Genomic DNA, 20,045 nt, shown 5'->3' on the forward strand with positions numbered 1-20,045 from the left:
GATAACGCAGTAGATGTAGTTCCACACTCGACAACGTAATGAAATGTAATGCAGTGCTACTACCCGGAGGATGATGTTTTATTAGATGATGTGATCAAATCACATGGTCAATATTTGAGGCATCATAAATGTCGACGTTGACTACTTTAGCCTCGTTCTGAAAATCAAGCATGTTCAGCGTAGTATTGTGTATTTTGAGTATTTTTCTCAAATAACTAGGGATTTCCAAAAATATATTACACACAAATGTAATCACTAATTTCATTATCAACATCCTTTTTATGGCCCTTACTTTCATTACTCTCCTTCCAGCTTCCCGTCTATTCCATGTTTATAAATTTCATCAGCAATACTCTTTTCACGCCCCTTGCGTTGTTTACTAATATTCCCTTCCACATTCAATTTACTCGCCCCCTGCTTTCATCACCAGTATCTTTTCCACATCCGTTTTCATCACCAGAACTCATTCCACATTCCTTGCTTTCATCCATTTATACGTCCTTTGTTCTCACCCCCAGTACTCCCTTCCACATCCCCTGCTTTCATTATCAGAATTCCCTCGAATTTTTCGTATTTTTTTAATTATCATCACCAGTTTTCTCTCTCTCTCGTCTCTTACTTTCATCACTAATACATCACGTGGTATCCAATTACCCAGAAGGCCCTATAGCATTTTATTTATGGACATGGTAAAGATGGCAGTCTTTCTGTTCTGTGCATTACTATTACGCGGAGTACAATCGGATGAAAAACACAGCAGTAAGTGATTGTTGTCGAGTATTATCAAACATATAAATTATTATATATATATATTATGAATCGCGTCTTTAAATTTATTTGACTTTTTATGTTCTGTTATCTAACACATCTGAAGATGATCATATAAGTAAGTCTGAATAATGAATATGACATCTATGACCGATGAATTGTATAATACGACAGATAATGTCAACTGTAATACTTTGGAATTCTTGCAGAATAACTTAAAGTCAGAAACCACAATTTTTCTTTTGATATTATCTATGAATTACATACATGTACATACTTTTAGCCATATACCGTATATGGCTTTGTAACGACATTCCATCCCGCATACATCTACCAACCAGTAAGTTTAATAGGTACAGCTAGTTACCAGCACACGTAAGAAAGATCAAAATAGTATTGCAGTAGTTCAATCACACAACGGCTATTAATATAATATTCGACTTCACTCGTTATCGTATTATTATGTTTATCATTTATATAAATTCCATTTTCAATGTTATCGTCAACAAAAATCGAAAGGCACTGTGTTACATTATTTCAAATAGAAAAGTTAAATTCATCAAAAGACGAAATGGATCATTCCAATGAGAGAAAGAAACTCTCGCAGTGTAAGTACTATTGGTAACGCCTGGATGAAGCGAAATGACCACTCGGCGGAAGTCACAAATGGCGCTGACTGGGAGTGTAAAGTAATAATATTATTGCAGTTTGCCCAATAAGCACTGTACGTTGTTTACAATAGTGCATCAATACAATAGTGTACACTCTTGACAAATTCTCTTTATCTATATAAATATTTATAAATTGTACGATTCAAAGCAAAGCGAAAGGTTCCTAACACAGTTGTCTGGTAAGTTTCTTGGATAATAACAATGATCTGAAGTAGAGTCGGTATACTTAGTTAGCCGCCGGTAATTCCCCGGTAATAATATCGGTATACTAACTTGAATCGCATTTATTATATTATTGCAAGCAATTGTAAGCCAGCTGACTGTGGTACACGCACCGTCGAAAATATGTTATGTTTTCTAGTTACAGAAAACGGTAAATGTAAAGAAGTAAAATAAGAAACGGGGAGGCTTAACAAACTAATTAATCAGGGTCGCATTTCTTTCGTGTAAGTGTTTATCGAACCTTATTATGGCGACTGCCTTCAAAATGAAAATGCAAACATTGTTGAACTATTGTAAACATCGCGCATTGCGTAGCGTGAAACAATTGTAATATTATTACTTCACATTCAGCACGCTGAGTAGTCTCTCCGTCCGCTCACGTGTTACCGGTAGTAATATAATTATAAAAATGTAAATAATTAATACCAATAAATGTGTATTAGTACTGCAGGATTTGTTCTCAACTGAATATTCATACCGTACACTTTCCAGTATTTTTTGTGGACCTGCCAACAACAATGAAATAGCCCAATTACAATGCAGTCCTATGTAGTTGTACATAAACAGACGTACCGCGCTCGTTCATCAACGGCTACTTTCTGGATGTTGTAATGTTCCTCAGTAATTAGCTACACATAAATAAAGTGTTATATAAACACGTTGTGGGCGATGTAAATAATGTCAAAGAGGCAATTTATCACAGTATTTGAAGGTTGTGTCTACGCTAATTTACTTGTTACATTGGTGCACGGACATTGGTATAAAATAGTACCTTCCATGCCTAGTTGCTTCATCATTTTCTCCTCAGTTCAAGAGTTCAAAATATCTAGAGAACGGGTCAAACTAATGTGTTGTTGCACACACATAAACTTTACCAGCTTGACTGGTCAATATAATCTATAAACATTGAATTATCACAGTGTGCAAAAAATAGATCAGAATTTATCATATTAATTGGTTGTATTGCATTATCAATCAGCGGGTATAGTTCAAACATATACTAGGGCCAACATGACATTATGACACGGCGGTCTCAATCGATGCCCCGATAGTGTAGATTACATCAGGTGATATAGAATAAGTCGGTCACTCAAACGTGTTCCATTTTGTAACAACAAATCTGGTCGACCTTGTGGAACATTTACTTAGCATATATGCATACCATTAATTAATTAAACATGTACTAATTAATTAATTAATAGGAACAAGGGCTTATTTTAGGTGAATTTATGGCTATTTAGATTTTTTGGCGGTCATCATTCTGGTACAAATTCAAGGTGTCTCAAATGTAAATTTCAATCAGACCGGTGTAAATTACCAGAATCCGTTAAGAAAATCTTGACGTAAAAAGCGGTAATTATTGCAATACCCTGACGTACCTATACAGGTTTTGATGGATCTTTTATTCTTGGTGTAATAATGGAAATTTACATGGTACTGCTTATATAAAGTCGCTGTCCATACATGTTAATGTTATGTTATCTTTTCCCATTTCATACTTTTGTATACTAAAATATTATTCTCCTAGTAATCTATTTTCACCATATTACAAGTATTGTATTCATTTGTTTGTAAAGAGTTTGCGGTGATTTATGTTGTAAGTAGTTCAATGGCCTCTGACATGAACATAAAATGGATACTTACTGTGCTAAATTTGTGTCATTGGTAGTGTGGACAGATTATATGCGTGCTATCGAATTCTTACAGACGAGGGAATTATACAAGGATACTACAGAGTATAAATCGACGGTAAGCCATCCTACGTCAAAGTCACAATCAGGGTGAAGTTAGTTATGTTGTTTACAACTGCAAACTGTACAGCATTGTTTACACAACAATTTGTTTATGTTGTTCATAGCAACCTAGTTAGCATTATTTATGCAATTTACACTAGCCATCTGGATACCATTATTCACGTTGTTTAGACTAGAAATGTAGCATTGCTTACACTGACAACCTGGGTGTAATCCAGCAACTTGTATTCCGTTTCGTAATGGATTTTCTTATAGCTTTTTAATATTAGATTGGACTTTTACTGAAGACGTTGTTTTTTAACGTAGTTCATATATTATTTGACAGACTTACCACGATCCACCCTCATCGTTCCCATGTGACGTAGATATACCATTGAACAAGACGGACATTAACGGTAAGTGTGTCACGTATTCAGCTACAATTGTTCACAAACAATTATGTTATTTTAAAACTCATTGATTTTCATCTTTCAGTACATTCACTGCGTCCTTCTGATATCAAAGTGATCGGTGCGATGGGAGATTCCTTAACTGTGAGTCGTCAATTGTTATTATGGTCTAATATTTTAAAAATAACCGTTAGTTGCAATGTTTAGTAACAATGAAGATACCAGCCGTGAAGCTGTGGTCACACGATAAGGCAATACATTAACATCAAAACACCAGCTCAATATTAATTGAACACACAGCATAACATAGTCGTCGGGAGTTATACTAGTGCTACATCGCGAAAAATAACACGAAATGAACAAATAATAACATGTATGTATAGAATTCTAAATGTTTCAGATCGCTTATAATCTCAAACAATCCTACGCTATAATGGTGCGTGTCACGACGATAACACAATATAACATAATAATACGTTGAGTGATCCAGTGGTTTAAATATACATATATGTGTAACTTTTTATTTATTTATTTTCTTTCCAGGCTGCCTATGGAGCCCTAGCAGAAAATATCGTTGATCTAGTTTTTCCGCTTTGGGAAAGTGAGGAGGCCAGAGGTGTGTCATTTAGCGTCGGAGGCGATCCAAATCCCGTCAATGGAACGACTGTCACCTTACCAAGTACGTAACTGATATATATAACCACATTGTAATGGTACCACTGTCACCTTACCAAGTACGTAACTGACATATACAACCATATTGTAATGGTACCACTGTCCCCTTACCAAGCACGTAACTGACATATATATTGTAATGAAACCACTGTCACCGTACCAAGTACGTAACTGACATATATAACCATATTGTAATGAAACCAGTGTCACCTTACCAAGTACGTAACTGACATATATAACCATATTGTAATGAAACCAATGTCACCTTACCAAGTACGTAACTGACATATATAACCATATTGTAATGGTACCACTGTCCCCTAACCAAGTACGTAACTGACATATATATTATAATGAAACCACTGTCACCTTACCAAGTACGTAACTGACATATATAACCATATTGTAATGGTACCACTGTCCCCTAACCAAGTACGTAACTAACATATATATTGTAATGAAACCACTGTCACCTTACCAAGTACGTAACTGACATATATAACCATGTTGTAATAGTACCACTGTCCCCTAACCAAGTACGTAACTGACATATATATTGTAATGAAACCACTGTAACCTTACCAAGTACGTAACTGACATATATAACCATATTGTAATGGTACCACTGTCACCTTAGCAAGTACGTAACTGACATATGTAACCATATTGTAATGAAACCACTGTCACATTACCAAGTACGTAACTGACATATATAACCATATTGTAATGAAACCAGTGTCACCTTACCAAATACGTAACTGACATATATAACCATATTGTAGTGAAACCACTGTCACCTTACCAAGTACGTAACTGACATATATAAACATATTGTATTGGTACCACTGTCACCTTACCAAGTACGTAACTGACATATATAACCATATTGTAATGGTACCACTGTCACCTTATCAAGTACGTAACTGACATATATAACCATATTGTAATGGTACCACTGTCACCTTAGCAAGTACGTAACTGACATATGTAACCATATTGTAATGAAACCACTGTCACATTACCAAGTACGTAACTGACATATATAACCATATTGTATATATAACAAGCATATTGTTATTTTTTTCATGTAACAATCCCTTTTTGTTCTATAAGCCATTTTAATGCAGTACGAATCGGAGAATGAATTGGTTGGATACTCTCTTGGCAGAGGGGGTATTAATGACAAAGGTTCAAATTTAAACGTAGCTGTCGGTGGAGCAACATCCTAGTAAGTAACACGTTAATGAAAACGAATTCTTGTATAACGCCCTGGTTATTGTTAGTTTTATAATTTCCGTGATTATGTGTTGTAATCTGGTTTTGGCATGGTATATGAGATCGAGGTACCAACGGACAAGGATAATGAAGCGTAAATAGGTCTTCAATTTTATATCATTAATAAGGTAAGGTAAGGCTTTTTCTGTCAGTTTTGTGGATGCGTCTAATGTACGACTACAAATTTGACAAGTGGTAACGTCTGAATATTGACATAAGGCACCATTTATTATTAATTTTTAAGTCTTGACGCATGCGCCTTACTACAAAGTCCGCTACTAGGAAAACCACATCGCATCACATCTAGGTACTGTGAAATGACTGATTAAAACACCTTTCATTATTTCTATTGTAAATAAATGCTAGCTGGTTCACAAATCCTCGTCAGCATGAACATAAAAAGTCAAATTCTCCCCAGCAAACATCACACTGTAAGTCATGGACCGTCGCATACACAATCATGTGGTATGATGCTGAATTTGTTTTCATTATAGTGATATGCCAGAGCAAGCCCTGATTTTGATTGAGCGAATGAAATCGCGTCCTGAGATCAACTATTACCATGATTGGAAAGTGGTGACATTATTCATTGGTGGTAATGATCTATGTGGTTCATGTCGTAATCCAGAGAGATTTACTGCACAGAATTATATCAACAACGTACGTAAGGCCCTGGATATTATGCACGCCGAGGTTAGTGTTTGAACAAATATTTGTAATATTGCGTACATGTGAATCATAGTAGAACTACGACGAGGTCTCCATCACTGTTGTTGATATATTGGTGGGTGGCGTACTTATCTAATATTATTGTGAAAACTATACATCCAATGAACAACAAATGCAAACAAGAAACCTTAAGTATGGCAGGTGGTAATATGAACAGCTTAATCCCATTCGAATTATGTATAGGAAGACAAATTTAACAAATTGTATATATCACTGACTAGAAAGTGAGTAAGAATGTCTAGAGGAATATATATTCGATAACAAAAAACAAAGAATTCCAATGAAACTTCTACATATGATGTTGATTAATACATTTTCACTGAATGATGAATTAATAATATGTTCACAAACCAAACTTTTTGAAGAAAATATTACAACAATCTATGTCGTCTGTTTTTAATTCTAAACTGTGATTCTGGCACGACGTCTAGCAAAGGAATGCCGTAAACAAATGTCAAACTGATAAATGTTTTTTAAGAAACTTAAAATGATCACATATTGCTTGTGAATTGTTTATTTATTGATTAACCTGACACAGAGACTTAAAAATGGTTATATAATTGCGTGTGTAATAAATAGGATCAACATTATATGGTGGAGTAGTAAATTAGGCCATTATTAATTTACTGACTTGAAGACATTGTAATAAACATATCCACAATTTGACATTTTTAGACACAAAATATATGTAACAATCATGAATTGCTGGAGACGTCTTTTAAGAAAATCGGCTTTGTTTATTTCCTGAAGTCATCTTTATTTTTTCATGCGCAGTGATTATTTTGTGTCATTTAGGTAGATAACGATATACTTTATTTTGAAGTGGTATGTTGTATTTGTTACAAGTCTGAATGTTCGTATATCACCGAATGATATCGAATACACGACATGTTTTTAATGCATATTTACAAATCTACCTCTGTGCGACATTACGTGCCTTTTCATTTGTTTAAAGACTTCGATTTGAGACATTTCTACTAGACTAATTGTAGCATAGTAAATAAGACCATTTGAGTATGATATATTGTCGGTTTGTTAGTCACATTATGAATAAGACCATCGTTGTATGGTGAAGTATACACAAAGACTGTTGCTGTTGTTTTGTGGCCCAGTAACTTAGATATCTGTTAATTGATAGCGTTGGTCGCTAACACTGAGAGCAACTAATACTTTTGGCGTTGGTTTGTGATGTAGTTACATTTTATGCTTTAGGACATACGACGACCTGTTTGTCATTTGTTATTTGTTGGGGTCTTTGGGGTAACTGTGGTGTGGTGGCTATAAGGATCAGAGGTTGTGGGCGCACGGGAGTTGTGGTGATTCAACGATCATTGGTTGGTGAAACGGTAAGTGTGGCTTCAACAAACATGTGTGAGGTGCGATAACTGTGGTATGGTGGCTTCAATGACCATTTGTTTTAATATGTCTTACCCTCTTCTTAGCTGCCGAAAACGTTTCTCAATCTGGTGTCAGTATTGAAGGTAACAGAAATTAACAAAATGGATAGTTTGGTTTGCAATATAGTTCACAGGTATGTATATTCTTAAACACCTTTGAACACAATTTATGTTATACTATCCAGTTCATAGTAGTACTATGGATTCCATTTCAAAGTAGAGTCGCTACAGTCGTCGAGTCTTGTCCCATGAGACGTGCATAACCCGAATACATTTATTTACATGAAATGTGTTTATTCAAACATGCAGGTTTGCGTGCAGTTGTGCCAAGGCTTCTCAATCAGGTAACGAGAGTGTGGCGGAAATATCGAAATTGACAGGTGAATACCAGGTAAGTCATTTCTCTGATGAAACAAACGAATGAACGAACTCGATCGCTCACTGGACCATCCTGACAGACGGTGATGGACTATGTTATGTGATTACAGTACATGTGTATGTTAGATATATCATCTTTAGGTGTTATATGTTATGTACTGATACGAAATCTATTTATTCTCATTTTAGAAATTGACACGCGAGTTAGTCAACTATGGACGATATGATACACGTGATGATTTCACTGTTGTTGTGCAACCATTCTTTGAAGATACCGGATTGCCGTGGAATGAGGAGGTAATTGTTAGCAATTTATAACCTATTCATTGAACTTTAAATCAACTAAAATCGAACACACTAAATTTCACTACCATGACTGTTGGAATCCTGTAATTTATTACCAGCATCCATCGGTTGTATTCTGTTATAATGGGGCGTTTCAAATACCATGATCGAACGCATATTCAAATAAACTGACGTAGTAATTATTTGAATATAAATTTGTCATTGACAAACAGTAACGTTTAGTTCCCTAGAATCGACGTACTTTTATGAAGATTAACAGTCCAAAAAAACGCATTATCCAGAATCCAAAACAGGTATACGCATATACTCCAGGTTTACGTGCATTTGTATTTATTAAATTCTTGATCATTAATATTATTTCAGACCCAGGAATGGGATGACAGTATAATGTCCCCCGACTGTTTTCATTTTAGTGAACTCGGGCACAAACTTAGTGCTGGGGGACTGTGGAACAATATGGTAAGCCAGTAATTGTAATGTGATTAATGCGCCGATGTGTAATCAAGTTCATGAAACCTATTCCCAAATTGATTTGATATTATGGCATTAGATCGGAATTATCATCAGATATATTTGAATGCATTTGTAATCAACACATTTATATCAGATATACTTTTATTTATTTTTTAATTCTGGCAATTTCCCTACCTACAAATTGATGACATCTTTCTATTACTAATTCATAGTTCGAAGATATGGGTAATAAGACGAATAACGTTGACTATTATAACTTGTACATATATTGCCCAGTACAGGTGAGGACTTCTATTTTTCAAATGTATATATGTTCCATTCAGTCAAGTAAACCAATCAACTGCCATAACACTGTACAAGAAGGAAGACGTGCCTCCATGTCACCCAGTGGCGAATCCAGGGGGAGGGCAGGGGGGCCATGCTTCAGCCAAAACGCATGACGATTCATATCATCTGGATTACGCATAGTTTCTCTGCGATTTACGCTCCGTAATATTAAGCGAAGCTTGCCCCCCCCCAATACATTTTGCTGGATCAGCCACTGATGACACTGTGTATGAAGGGGGACATCTCTCACACTCTCTCTCTCTCTGACACCCGAGGGACACACTAGCGAGAAGGTGCCGCATTTACGGGGTTTATATTGAGTCCTGGGGTAGCAAGACTGTCTTGATTTTCATCAAGTCATCTAATCATCTTGTCTGATTTGGCCGCAACAGTAAGCGATTCCCAGTATTTTCGATAATTTTTGATGGACTATTTTTTCCCGAGTTTTTCATGTATGAACTAAATCGTTTAAAACAAAAATGCAAAAACCGGCATAAAACCCTGGCACACACACAGGATTTTGACTACATCGTCCGCATTTTGTTATAACATATTTTCGAGCAGATCCACCGTTGCCTGACATTCTAGTTTTGACCAAAATACTCTAAATTTGACAGTTTATGGTAAAGAGTTTCATACTGCGAGATGCTAAATTGTTCGAGTTGTTTTTGTTGAACGCCCACATTTAGTACCACGGACTTTGATTAACAGTTATCCGAACCACGTGCTACGGACAATATAGTTTGTTCCCGTAACTCGAAGTTAACTGTTAATTAAAATTCCTGTTACTAAATTCGGACGTTAAACAAAAGAACAAATCCATGTTGCCTGTTTTCGTAACTCGATGTTCGAACTCGAACTCAGCATTTCTAATGCTGCACCTCATGTTGGTGTGCTTGAGAGTGCCCCGGAATCTGTGTATGTACATGCCGCCTTAATTTAATTTAGTTTAATTAAATAACATGCCTATATAGGGTTGAAATTTAATTTAAAATCGCATAATGCGAAGTTTAGTGATGACAGGCTTGCGTAGGTAGTACATGTGTGAACAGGGATTAGCTGGGGGTGAGCTCATAACAAAACTCATTTTGCAGTTAAATTGACAGGTGAATATTTTGAATTCAAAAATGAATATTTTCAAATACGTTATGCTTATAAGACACAGCACATGAAAATGGACATCCATGTGCGCTATATTCTACTGCTCTCAACACTCAATCATGTTATAATGTTTCTTGTTATGTATACAACAGAACGACGTCTTTAAAACGAGGTTGAACAGCGACCCAGCGTTCTACGTACCCCCGACCGGATATCCACCGATCACTCGCGAACCCGAAACATGATACTAGTCCAATTTAACCATACTTGGGGTATAGTTACCGACGACTGCATCCAACAATGCCTACCATACATGTTTGGCACGGGCTATTGATCAGAAGCAAGGTCTTATACCATACAGTGTTTAGGAATTGTAAATTGAGTTTGTCTTACCAGCATTTAATGTAATTTAAAGTTTACCTTATGCATATTGAAATGTATTTTTCTCCAAAAAATGAGTGCATTAAAAGTACAGTACAAATGTATTAAAAGTATATTTATTTTGTACTTGACGATTTGGAACGTCTTTACGTATGTTAATCATGCATTAAATTCATTATATAAAAATCGTAATTTTGCTTTCATTACCATTGTCCTTCGTTTTCACAATCAGTACCTTCCATGCATATTGCTTTCACCATTTTTCACCATCAGTACCTTCCATGCATATTGCTTTCACCATCAGTGGCCTTTAATGTTCCTTGCTTCCATCAATAAACTTCCATGTCCCTTGTTTTCATCACCAATACACTTCCAACGCCACTCATTTATTACAAGTATCATGTTTTTATCACCAGCATACCCAAATCACATCCCCTACTTTCATCGCAAGTAACCCTTCCACGTCCCGATTCGACAATATCCCAAATAAGGAGCCATACATACGACAGTTATGTAGATCGGTATATTTAGTTGACATTCAGCAAAAAAGTTCGTTTAACTCGTGTGTAACCTGCTTTATTCACGACCCTGGAGAGGGAAACGGAATGGCACAGGGGTGATAACATTTGGCTAATTTGTAAGAACACTGATGCTGATTACTATATCGTGATATCAGATTATCTAAGGTTACCTGCATCTAAGTGCTTGGGCCTCACGGCATTGTATTGATAGAAATAGTAAAGATGGCAGCCTCTGTTTTTCTGGTCTGTGCACTGTTATTCTTACGCGGAGTTCAGTCGGACGACAAGCACAGTGGTAAGTATATGCATTACTGATATACGAATTGTGATATATATTGTCACTATACGTGATTTGACGCATTGTAAGTGTCTTTTTATTTATTGAACATGTTTTCTTATCTTACTTGTCGCATGTTGAGTATCGTACTCTCATAAAACACCCCATGTTAACCTCTGTAGTAAAAACAACTGCTACTTAACGGTAGCGTTTTGACCGGACAATGATGACACATGGTAATATAATAAATTGTGGACAAAACGATGATCACTGAAATAAATCTTCAAGAACAACATAATATTTTCAATCACTACATTTCCGCCAAAAGCCACGTTGTATTGTATTAGTGGGTAGAGGTCGCACATGCCATAATCACAGTCATAATGGATAGTATAGGTTAAAGCAGGTAATTAATGTGTGGAACTTTAAAAAAAATGATGAAAAGAGGGAAGCTCAATTTTTCTTGATACAAAGTGTGCTTGTAAGTACGGAAACAGAACGCTGTTTCTTCCCAGTTTTAGTGTATAACGTGCATCATTTCACTACAATAACGATACTTTAATCCCCGTATTTACAGCAGGAACGCAACCGAGCGTTTTAACCGTTATTGGGCGCGATTACTATTAGATTTTAGTAGCGCCACCAACGGCGCGAAATAATGTTTTTTTATATACCGAGTATAAGCCCACCCCCTAATTTAGCCGATGTTCAGGCCCCTGGTCTTATGATCGGGAAAGTACGGTAAATGCAGAAATTGAATATATGAGAACGATACTTACTGTACTAAATTTGTGTCATTGGTAGTGTGGAACGATTATAAGCGTGCCATCGAACTGTTAAAGACGAAGGATTTACCCAAGGAAGTGATAGTGCACAAACCCATGGTAAGCTACATTTCGTTACAGCCACAACCAGGGCTCCAATGGATATCTCGTTTATATTAGGAACCTGTATAGCAGTGTTTATGTTGCTTACACTGGCAACCTGTATAAAAATGTTAACATTAAATTAGCAAGCTGTGCAAGTTTGTTCAGTAAGTGCTACGAATTATATGTTACCTCCATGGTTAGATTGGATTGATGTTTGTTTTTAACGCAGTGTATGCATTACTCTACAGACGTACTACGACATACCAACCTCGTTCCCGTGCAATATAAGTATTCCACAAAACAGAACGGACATAAACGGTAATTGGCGTAATTGCAAATTTTGACATTAGCGAGTGGTGGAATAATAATGAACCTGTCAACTATTGTATCGTGTTATGAAGCCCAGACCGGTAACATTCATGACCGGTGTCGCAAGAGGGCGTCTAAAAAGACACAGTTTTCGAGTTTGTTTCGCGATAATCCGGCTTTCAGCATTTACACAATCACATAATATTTTAGTTTATTGAAAACACATGATATATGCTAGTATAATTGTTGGTTATATTTCAGTACATTCACTGCATCCCACGGATATCAAAGTGATTGGAGCGATGGGAGATTCTTTAACCGTGAGTTATAAACTGTCATTACGATCTGATATTCTAAAAAAAATACCAAAATACTTGGAGCAACTAACTGTTTAAATAAAGATATAATGATTTACAAGGTTTACTTATTTAATGTAAACAAATATGATTTAGTGGTAAATAATTTCACTTGTCTTCAAGTATATTACAATTACAGTTTACAATTTCAATCTCATTTCATTTTGTTTTATCTCGTTATGTTTCTTGCCAATCATGAACACCATGCAATATTGCCCAGGCTGCCTATGGAGCCCTAGCAGAGAATGTCGTTGATCTGATTTTACCGTTTTGGGAAAGTGAGGAGGCCAGAGGTGTGTCATTTAGCGTAGGAGGCGATCCAAATCCCGTCAATGGAACCACTGTCACCTTACCAAGTACGTAATGTCACCATGGACATTTTTTATTTTATTTTATTTTATTTTTTTTATATTTTATGTGATTACCCCTTTTATTCTTTTAGCCATTTTAATGCAGTACGAATCGGAAAATGAATTGGTTGGATACTCTCTTGGCAGAGGGAGTGAAAATGACGAAGGTTCAAATTTAAACGTAGCTGTCGGTGGAGCAACATCAGAGTAAGTAATATGTTAATGAGAACGATTTCTGGTACTATGTACCATAGCTATTTCACATTGGCAATGAGCGTGTCGACAATTCAAAACATACAACAAATTGATTATGAATCAAGCTCCGCTGATTCACTACGCAAATGTACGTAGATGAGTTAAATAATGACAACTTGCTGTTTTCCGACACAAGCATTGGGCAAGGTTTTCCGCGTTCGTCACGTGATCTTGGTTTATATAACCGCATAACTAGTAGGTATTACTGAATTTGTCACACTCAGTGTTTATATATAAAATTGTTCATCAAATAGTAATCCCAAATCATATAAAGAGCCCTTGTTAGTCATCAATTGACAAAATGTACATCACACGGCATTTAAAGACTTGAACTGTGAAATGACTATTGTAAATAAACGATAGCTGCTTCACCAATCCTTCCCATCAAACACCACAGTAAGTCATGAACCGTCGCATACACAATCATGTGGTATGATGCTGAATTTGTTTTCATTATAGTGATATGCCAGAGCAAGCCCTGATTTTGATTGAGCGAATGAAATCACGTCCTGAGATCAACTATTACCATGATTGGAAAGTGGTGACATTATTCATTGGTGGTAATGATCTATGTGGTTCATGTCGTAATCCAGAGAGATTTACTGCACAGAATTATATCAACAACGTACGTAAGGCCCTGGATATTATGCACGCCGAGGTTAGTGTTTGAACAAATCTTTGTAATATCGCGTACATGTGAATCATAGTAGAACTGCGACGAGGTTAGTGTTTAAATATCTATGTAACGTGCACAAAAATGGGTTATAGTAAAACCTTGGCGAATAATTAACCAGTTGTTTTGTAGTCTGATATGTAATAAAGTAATTGTTCCATCGTTGATAGTTGTCTTTCAATAGTGACATGGTAACGAAAACATAAGTTGTTGGTTGGTGAGTAAATATGACCTTCGCCATGTATTGTGTAGTGGCATGACAAACTCTTTGAAACGATGAGAATAAGACCATCATTGAATTGTGGAGGGCAATATAAACTTAATTGGTTAATTGTGGAGTAGTTGAATTTGATGGATTGAAAAATACAGTCTATATTTTTGTTTGCCATTTGTTATGTATTTTCACGTGGTATTTCACGTTGGTAGTGTAAATAGTTTATGGGTTGTTATTGTATTATAAATAACGTTATTACATGTCGCTTAAATTTCTCGTACCCATCCACATCAGTCAAATATATTCGTTCTAAACGTGACTTGAGACGGTATTTGCATACTTGTTCCAATCCGTCCTACTCTCTTCCTAGCTACCGAAGACATTTGTCAACCTGGTGTCAGTATTACAGGTGACAGAAATCAACAAACTGGATAGTTTGGTTTGCAATGTAATTCACAGGTATGTGCATTGTTAAACAAACACCTTTGTCCTTTCATGGTAATGTCATGATTTATATTTCCGCTTGTTGGTAGTTGACATTCACTGATAACGGCTGGCTGATTAATGCCAGATGACAGGACTGGCTGAGATCCGTCAACACGTTCTTATGAGCTTGTTATTTTCAAGCTTATGCAGCATGTTGGGGGGTATTCGGCCAGGGTCCGGAACGAATGATGGATATGGATGTCAACTGTAAAATGTTATTACAATATCGTTGGCGCATACAAATATAAGCTGACATTGGCAGTACGGTAGTAGTTTTCCTAATACAGTAACGATTAATCAATTGTGTTATGATGTGTTAAAAACTTCATGTGATTGGCTGTATGATTGAAGGCCACGCCTTATAGTCTTTATACTCCCTTGTAATTGGCTAAGAGTTGAGTAGTTGATAAAGCTGGTTTGACGCTGTCTTGGCGAACAAGCCACGAGGCAGTCGGAAATTGAGTGTGACACGAATTCAGCTTCTGTGTGTTTTGTTAGTCCAACGTGGAGAGTATTCGACTCCTGGGTACCTAAGTTAAGGGTTTAAAGGCATCAAATTTAACCCATCACAGTAATATTGAACACTATTTAGTATTCAATGGCGTTATTTAATATCATTTACCGTTCAGTGAATTGTGAGTGTTATAGATTTCAGTTCGTTTATGGGTTTATGGGTATCACGTGACACACTACGAGGCTGATAAATAAATATGTGTGGCTTAAAATATGAAATGTGTTTATTTTGAAATATACAGGTTTGTGTGCAGTTGTGCCAAGGCGTCTCAATCAGGTAACGAGAGTGTGGCGGAAATGACGAAATTGACAAATGAATACCATGTAAGACAATCACTTCATATTATATGTGATATTATATATTTGATAGATATTTCTTATATGCGATATGCTATGTCATATGTGTATAATTGTTTGCGTATCTATACTTTCCAATTTCAGAAATTGACACGCGAATTAGTCAACTATGGACGATATGATACACGTGATGATTTTACTGTTGTTGTGCAGCCTTTCCTTGAAGATACCGGATTACCGTGGAATGAGGAGGTAACCATCTCAGCAATATATATCGTCTTATCACTCCTCAAATCAACTATTGTCGAACACACCAAATTTCACTGGACTATTGAAATCGATGTCATTTATTACCGGCACTTGTTAAAGTTGTATTTGGTTTGTGTCAATTGTCATGACCAAACGCACATTTAAATAAACCGTCATTGAAATTGAGTTTGTCATTAAAAATTACTAGTTCTTTATACATGACGTGTCATACTTAGTGTACAATGTGCTCACTCTTTTCGAGACAGATGACATGTATTTTGGTGATAGTTGTATTGTGTTCACAAACTTGTATTTTCTCTTTGCAACTATTGTTTAGTGATTTCCAGTTTGGTATTTTATGTCCAAAGTTATAATATTGTGTATTATGCATTTCAGACCGGGGAATGGGATGATAGTATAATGGCACCAGACTGTTTTCATTTCAGCGAACTCGGCCATCAACTAAGCGCCGGAGGATTGTGGAACAACATGGTAAGCCGTTAATAGTAATAACGTGTGGTTATAACTACATTAATATGTAAGCGTAATGATTCCTCGCACTGTTTCGTAAAATTTAATTTAATAAGTCTACAAATATATGACATGTTAATATTTTTATTCAACAATAGTTCGAAGATATGGGCAATAAAACGAATAACTGGGACTTTTATGACTTGTACGCATACTGTCCAGTAGAGGTGAGCCAATCTACATATTTATGCTGAACATTAAATACAAATGGTCCAGTATCTGGGAAAACAGTACTTGAGGAAACACGAAATGCGAGGATCGAGATATGAATCTCTGACATAACATACACCATACATAGAGAGAGACATGTCTCTCTGTCGTAACATACACTGCACATGAAGACATGCATGCCTCTCTGACGTAACATACAGTTGCACATGAAGACAGACATGCCTCTCTGACGTCGTATACACTGCGCATGAAGACAGACATGCCTCTCTGACGTAATATACACTGCATATGAAGACAGACATGCCTCTCTGACGTAATATACACTGCATATGAAGACAGACATGCCTCTCTGACGTCATATACACTGCGCATGAAGACAGACATGCCTCTCTGACGTAATATACACTGCATATGAAGACAGACATGCCTCTCTGACGTAATATACACTGCGCATGAAGACAGACATGCCTCTCTGACGTAATATACACTGCGCATGAAGACAGACATGCCTCTCTGACGTAATATACACTGCGCATGAAGACAGACATGCCTCTCTGACGTAATATACACTGCATATGAAGACAGACATGCCTATCTGACGTAATATATACTGCATATGAAGACAGACATGCCTCTCTGACGTAACATACACTGCGCATGAAGACAGACATGCCTCTCTGACGTAGCATACACTACGCATGAAGACAGACACGCCTCTCTGACGTAGCATACACTACGCATGAAGACAGACACGCCCCTCTGACGTAACATACACTATGTATGAACACTCATTTTGTAGTTAGATGAACAATTGACTGCGTCGAATTCAAGTCAAGTTTAAGTAAGTTTGACAATAAATAAAGCTCGGCCCAAGTTTCCATCGCTGATGCAACGTGCCCCACTAAAATAACATTTTTAATTAATCTGCAATATTTCTTTCTGTTCACACCACAGACTGACGTATTTAAAACTAGGCTGAACAGTGATCCATCGTTTTACGTGCCACCTACTGGAGATCCGCCAATAACCAAACCGCCCCCACCGACAACAACACCGGAACCAACATGTGAAGTCCCTGAAACGTCTCAAGCTGCGCGTTTAAATGTTTTTACTTCATACATGGTTACTGTTTTTTGTCTAATTTCTGCCATTTTCATGTAAATATTAAAAAATGCTAGTCGTAACACATGTTCATATATTGAATGGCACGTGTCTTCCTGTTATCAAATAAGATAGACGTGACAGCCATCAAAACTAACTTTTGGCAGTGATGTGAACCGCTCGCAGCGATTTCATGTGTCCCCAATACTGACAGCTTATACGAATACATTCGTGTTGATTGTTTATAATAATAATTATATCTAAAACAACAACCAAGTTCTAGAAAAAGTTGTCCTACAACGATGACATATGCTTGTTGTAAAACCAATAATCAAAACGGAGATTAAATTTCATGTAAAATACACTAACCTCCGAAAAGGTTTTGGACCTCCTCAGGTATAATCTTAGAGCCTCATCCCGTTCAATATAACAGACTTTTAAATATATTCGATTTAGTAACATGTCATTCACCAGGTTTTAAAGACATTATTATCAGTTGCGTCCTATACACATTTGCTGGCATGATTATATCATAAACCAAAACAGTATTCCAAAATTGCCATGATATCTTTCAACATACACCAAGAACTAAATATGTGGTAAATAAGTACTCATATAAATTTGGCTACAACCTGCCATAATATGATATGCACTCTGTTAGGTTGAACATCAACTGTCCTGATGTAATTTCTTGGTATTAACCTTGAGGTTCATGTATCATTCATTTCATTTTGTGTAGCACATTAATTTGTGTACCACTGCACACATTGTTCAAACTATGTTCCATGCCTGTTTGTCCTATCCATTGTTATATGTCCGTTGTTATATGTCCATTGTACGTTGTTGAAATCCCTATCGATTGTTGATTTTAAAATAATGGATTGGCGTGTCAGTGCTTTCATCAGAATACTACTAGTATAACAAGTTTGCCTAGTAAACATTCTAACAAATAACTAAGCTTAAACTATATCACTTCAAATTACTTTCTATGTACATTCTATCTTTCTTTTCATAGCTTTTCCTATGATTCTTACACCAGACTGAGTTTTTAATTATATTAATTAATTTAATTTCGTGTGCAATGTAGTCATTTTAATTTCTTCGAGAAATTTTGCGAGTTTCAGTAAACTGTATACATTTTTTTCAAAGAGGTTTATCATGTTATTCATAACTACATTTAACTCAGATATAATAAATACTTCATATCTGGCACATTCAATTCCTTGACCTACATTGTTATACTATGATGAAGAATATCAGTCAACAAGCATTGTTCAATTTCTCATGAAATTCACCCACGGTTGGTTAACATAAATAAAAAATATAGCAAGCATGTTTGCATCATTAATATTTGTGGAAGCTCTAGCTCTGGTTTTTTGATCAGTGGTATCATTTCCTGTGATATGTGCTCACCGAATGCCAATATTCAACGTCAATAAGCAAAATCTGACATCATCAGAATCCACGAGCAAATCTACAATTCTGGAAAATACAGTCAATTCACAAGAAGACATACACGTAAGACGTACATGCACCGCCTTGAAAGCATCCACTGCGCACCTTCCGGAGATATACATAAGAGTAAGGCAGCGGGCATCGACCTCAAAATGAAAGACTTGACGGTTGTAGATTTGTATATTTTGCTATTTTTTTCGTGACCTTGCTACCAGTTCTCATTATATAAATTGTTCATACCTTTTATTTCATGATTTCACTCTCCCAGGCAGATATATGTCACCATACTATTTTGTCGCGATTTTGTGGGCAACAACACAAATAGCCTTTTGTTAAAAGCCAAGAAATTTTGATTCGTTTTAGTGGTTTTAATGGTAGTCAATTAAGTGACACTTATTTTAGTGTCAATATTCTGATTGATTATTTGGATTGTGTCTGTATTATATTTTTTTTTTCATTATTATTACTGTTTGGTGCAAGGCATAATAAAAAAACGACTTGCGAATGAATGAGTGATTTATTCGAACTTTGTCTTGCACTAGTGAACCTAGTATTGCCACCATTTTGAAAA

General features: G+C 36.2%; 2 protein-coding genes across 2 annotated transcripts; both read left to right on the top strand.

The window, feature by feature from the left end:
- The first annotated feature begins 3,293 nt into the window (after positions 1-3,293).
- Positions 3,294-10,957, top strand: LOC146748103 (phospholipase B1, membrane-associated-like). Its single transcript, XM_085504685.1, has 12 exons — positions 3,294-3,410; positions 3,741-3,810; positions 3,890-3,948; positions 4,348-4,483; positions 5,593-5,707; positions 6,249-6,447; positions 7,926-8,014; positions 8,190-8,271; positions 8,448-8,555; positions 8,928-9,023; positions 9,251-9,319; positions 10,619-10,957. The coding sequence occupies exons 1-12, from the start codon at positions 3,294-3,296 to the stop codon at positions 10,709-10,711; spliced, it is 1,233 nt and encodes a 410-aa protein (XP_085360811.1). The 3' UTR covers positions 10,712-10,957.
- Positions 10,958-11,590: 633 nt separating this feature from the next.
- LOC146748104 (phospholipase B1, membrane-associated-like) lies at positions 11,591-18,102 on the top strand. Its single transcript, XM_085504693.1, has 13 exons — positions 11,591-11,663; positions 12,450-12,529; positions 12,763-12,832; positions 13,085-13,143; positions 13,400-13,535; positions 13,622-13,736; positions 14,244-14,442; positions 15,042-15,130; positions 15,913-15,994; positions 16,112-16,219; positions 16,613-16,708; positions 16,846-16,914; positions 17,873-18,102. Exons 1-13 carry the CDS (start codon positions 11,591-11,593, stop codon positions 18,077-18,079), a joined length of 1,383 nt encoding a protein of 460 aa, XP_085360819.1. The 3' UTR covers positions 18,080-18,102.
- Positions 18,103-20,045: the final 1,943 nt, after the last annotated feature.

Source organism: Saccoglossus kowalevskii, chromosome 2, assembly GCF_978046115.1.
Source record: "Saccoglossus kowalevskii chromosome 2, keSacKowa6.1, whole genome shotgun sequence".
Taxonomy (NCBI): domain Eukaryota; kingdom Metazoa; phylum Hemichordata; class Enteropneusta; family Harrimaniidae; genus Saccoglossus; species Saccoglossus kowalevskii.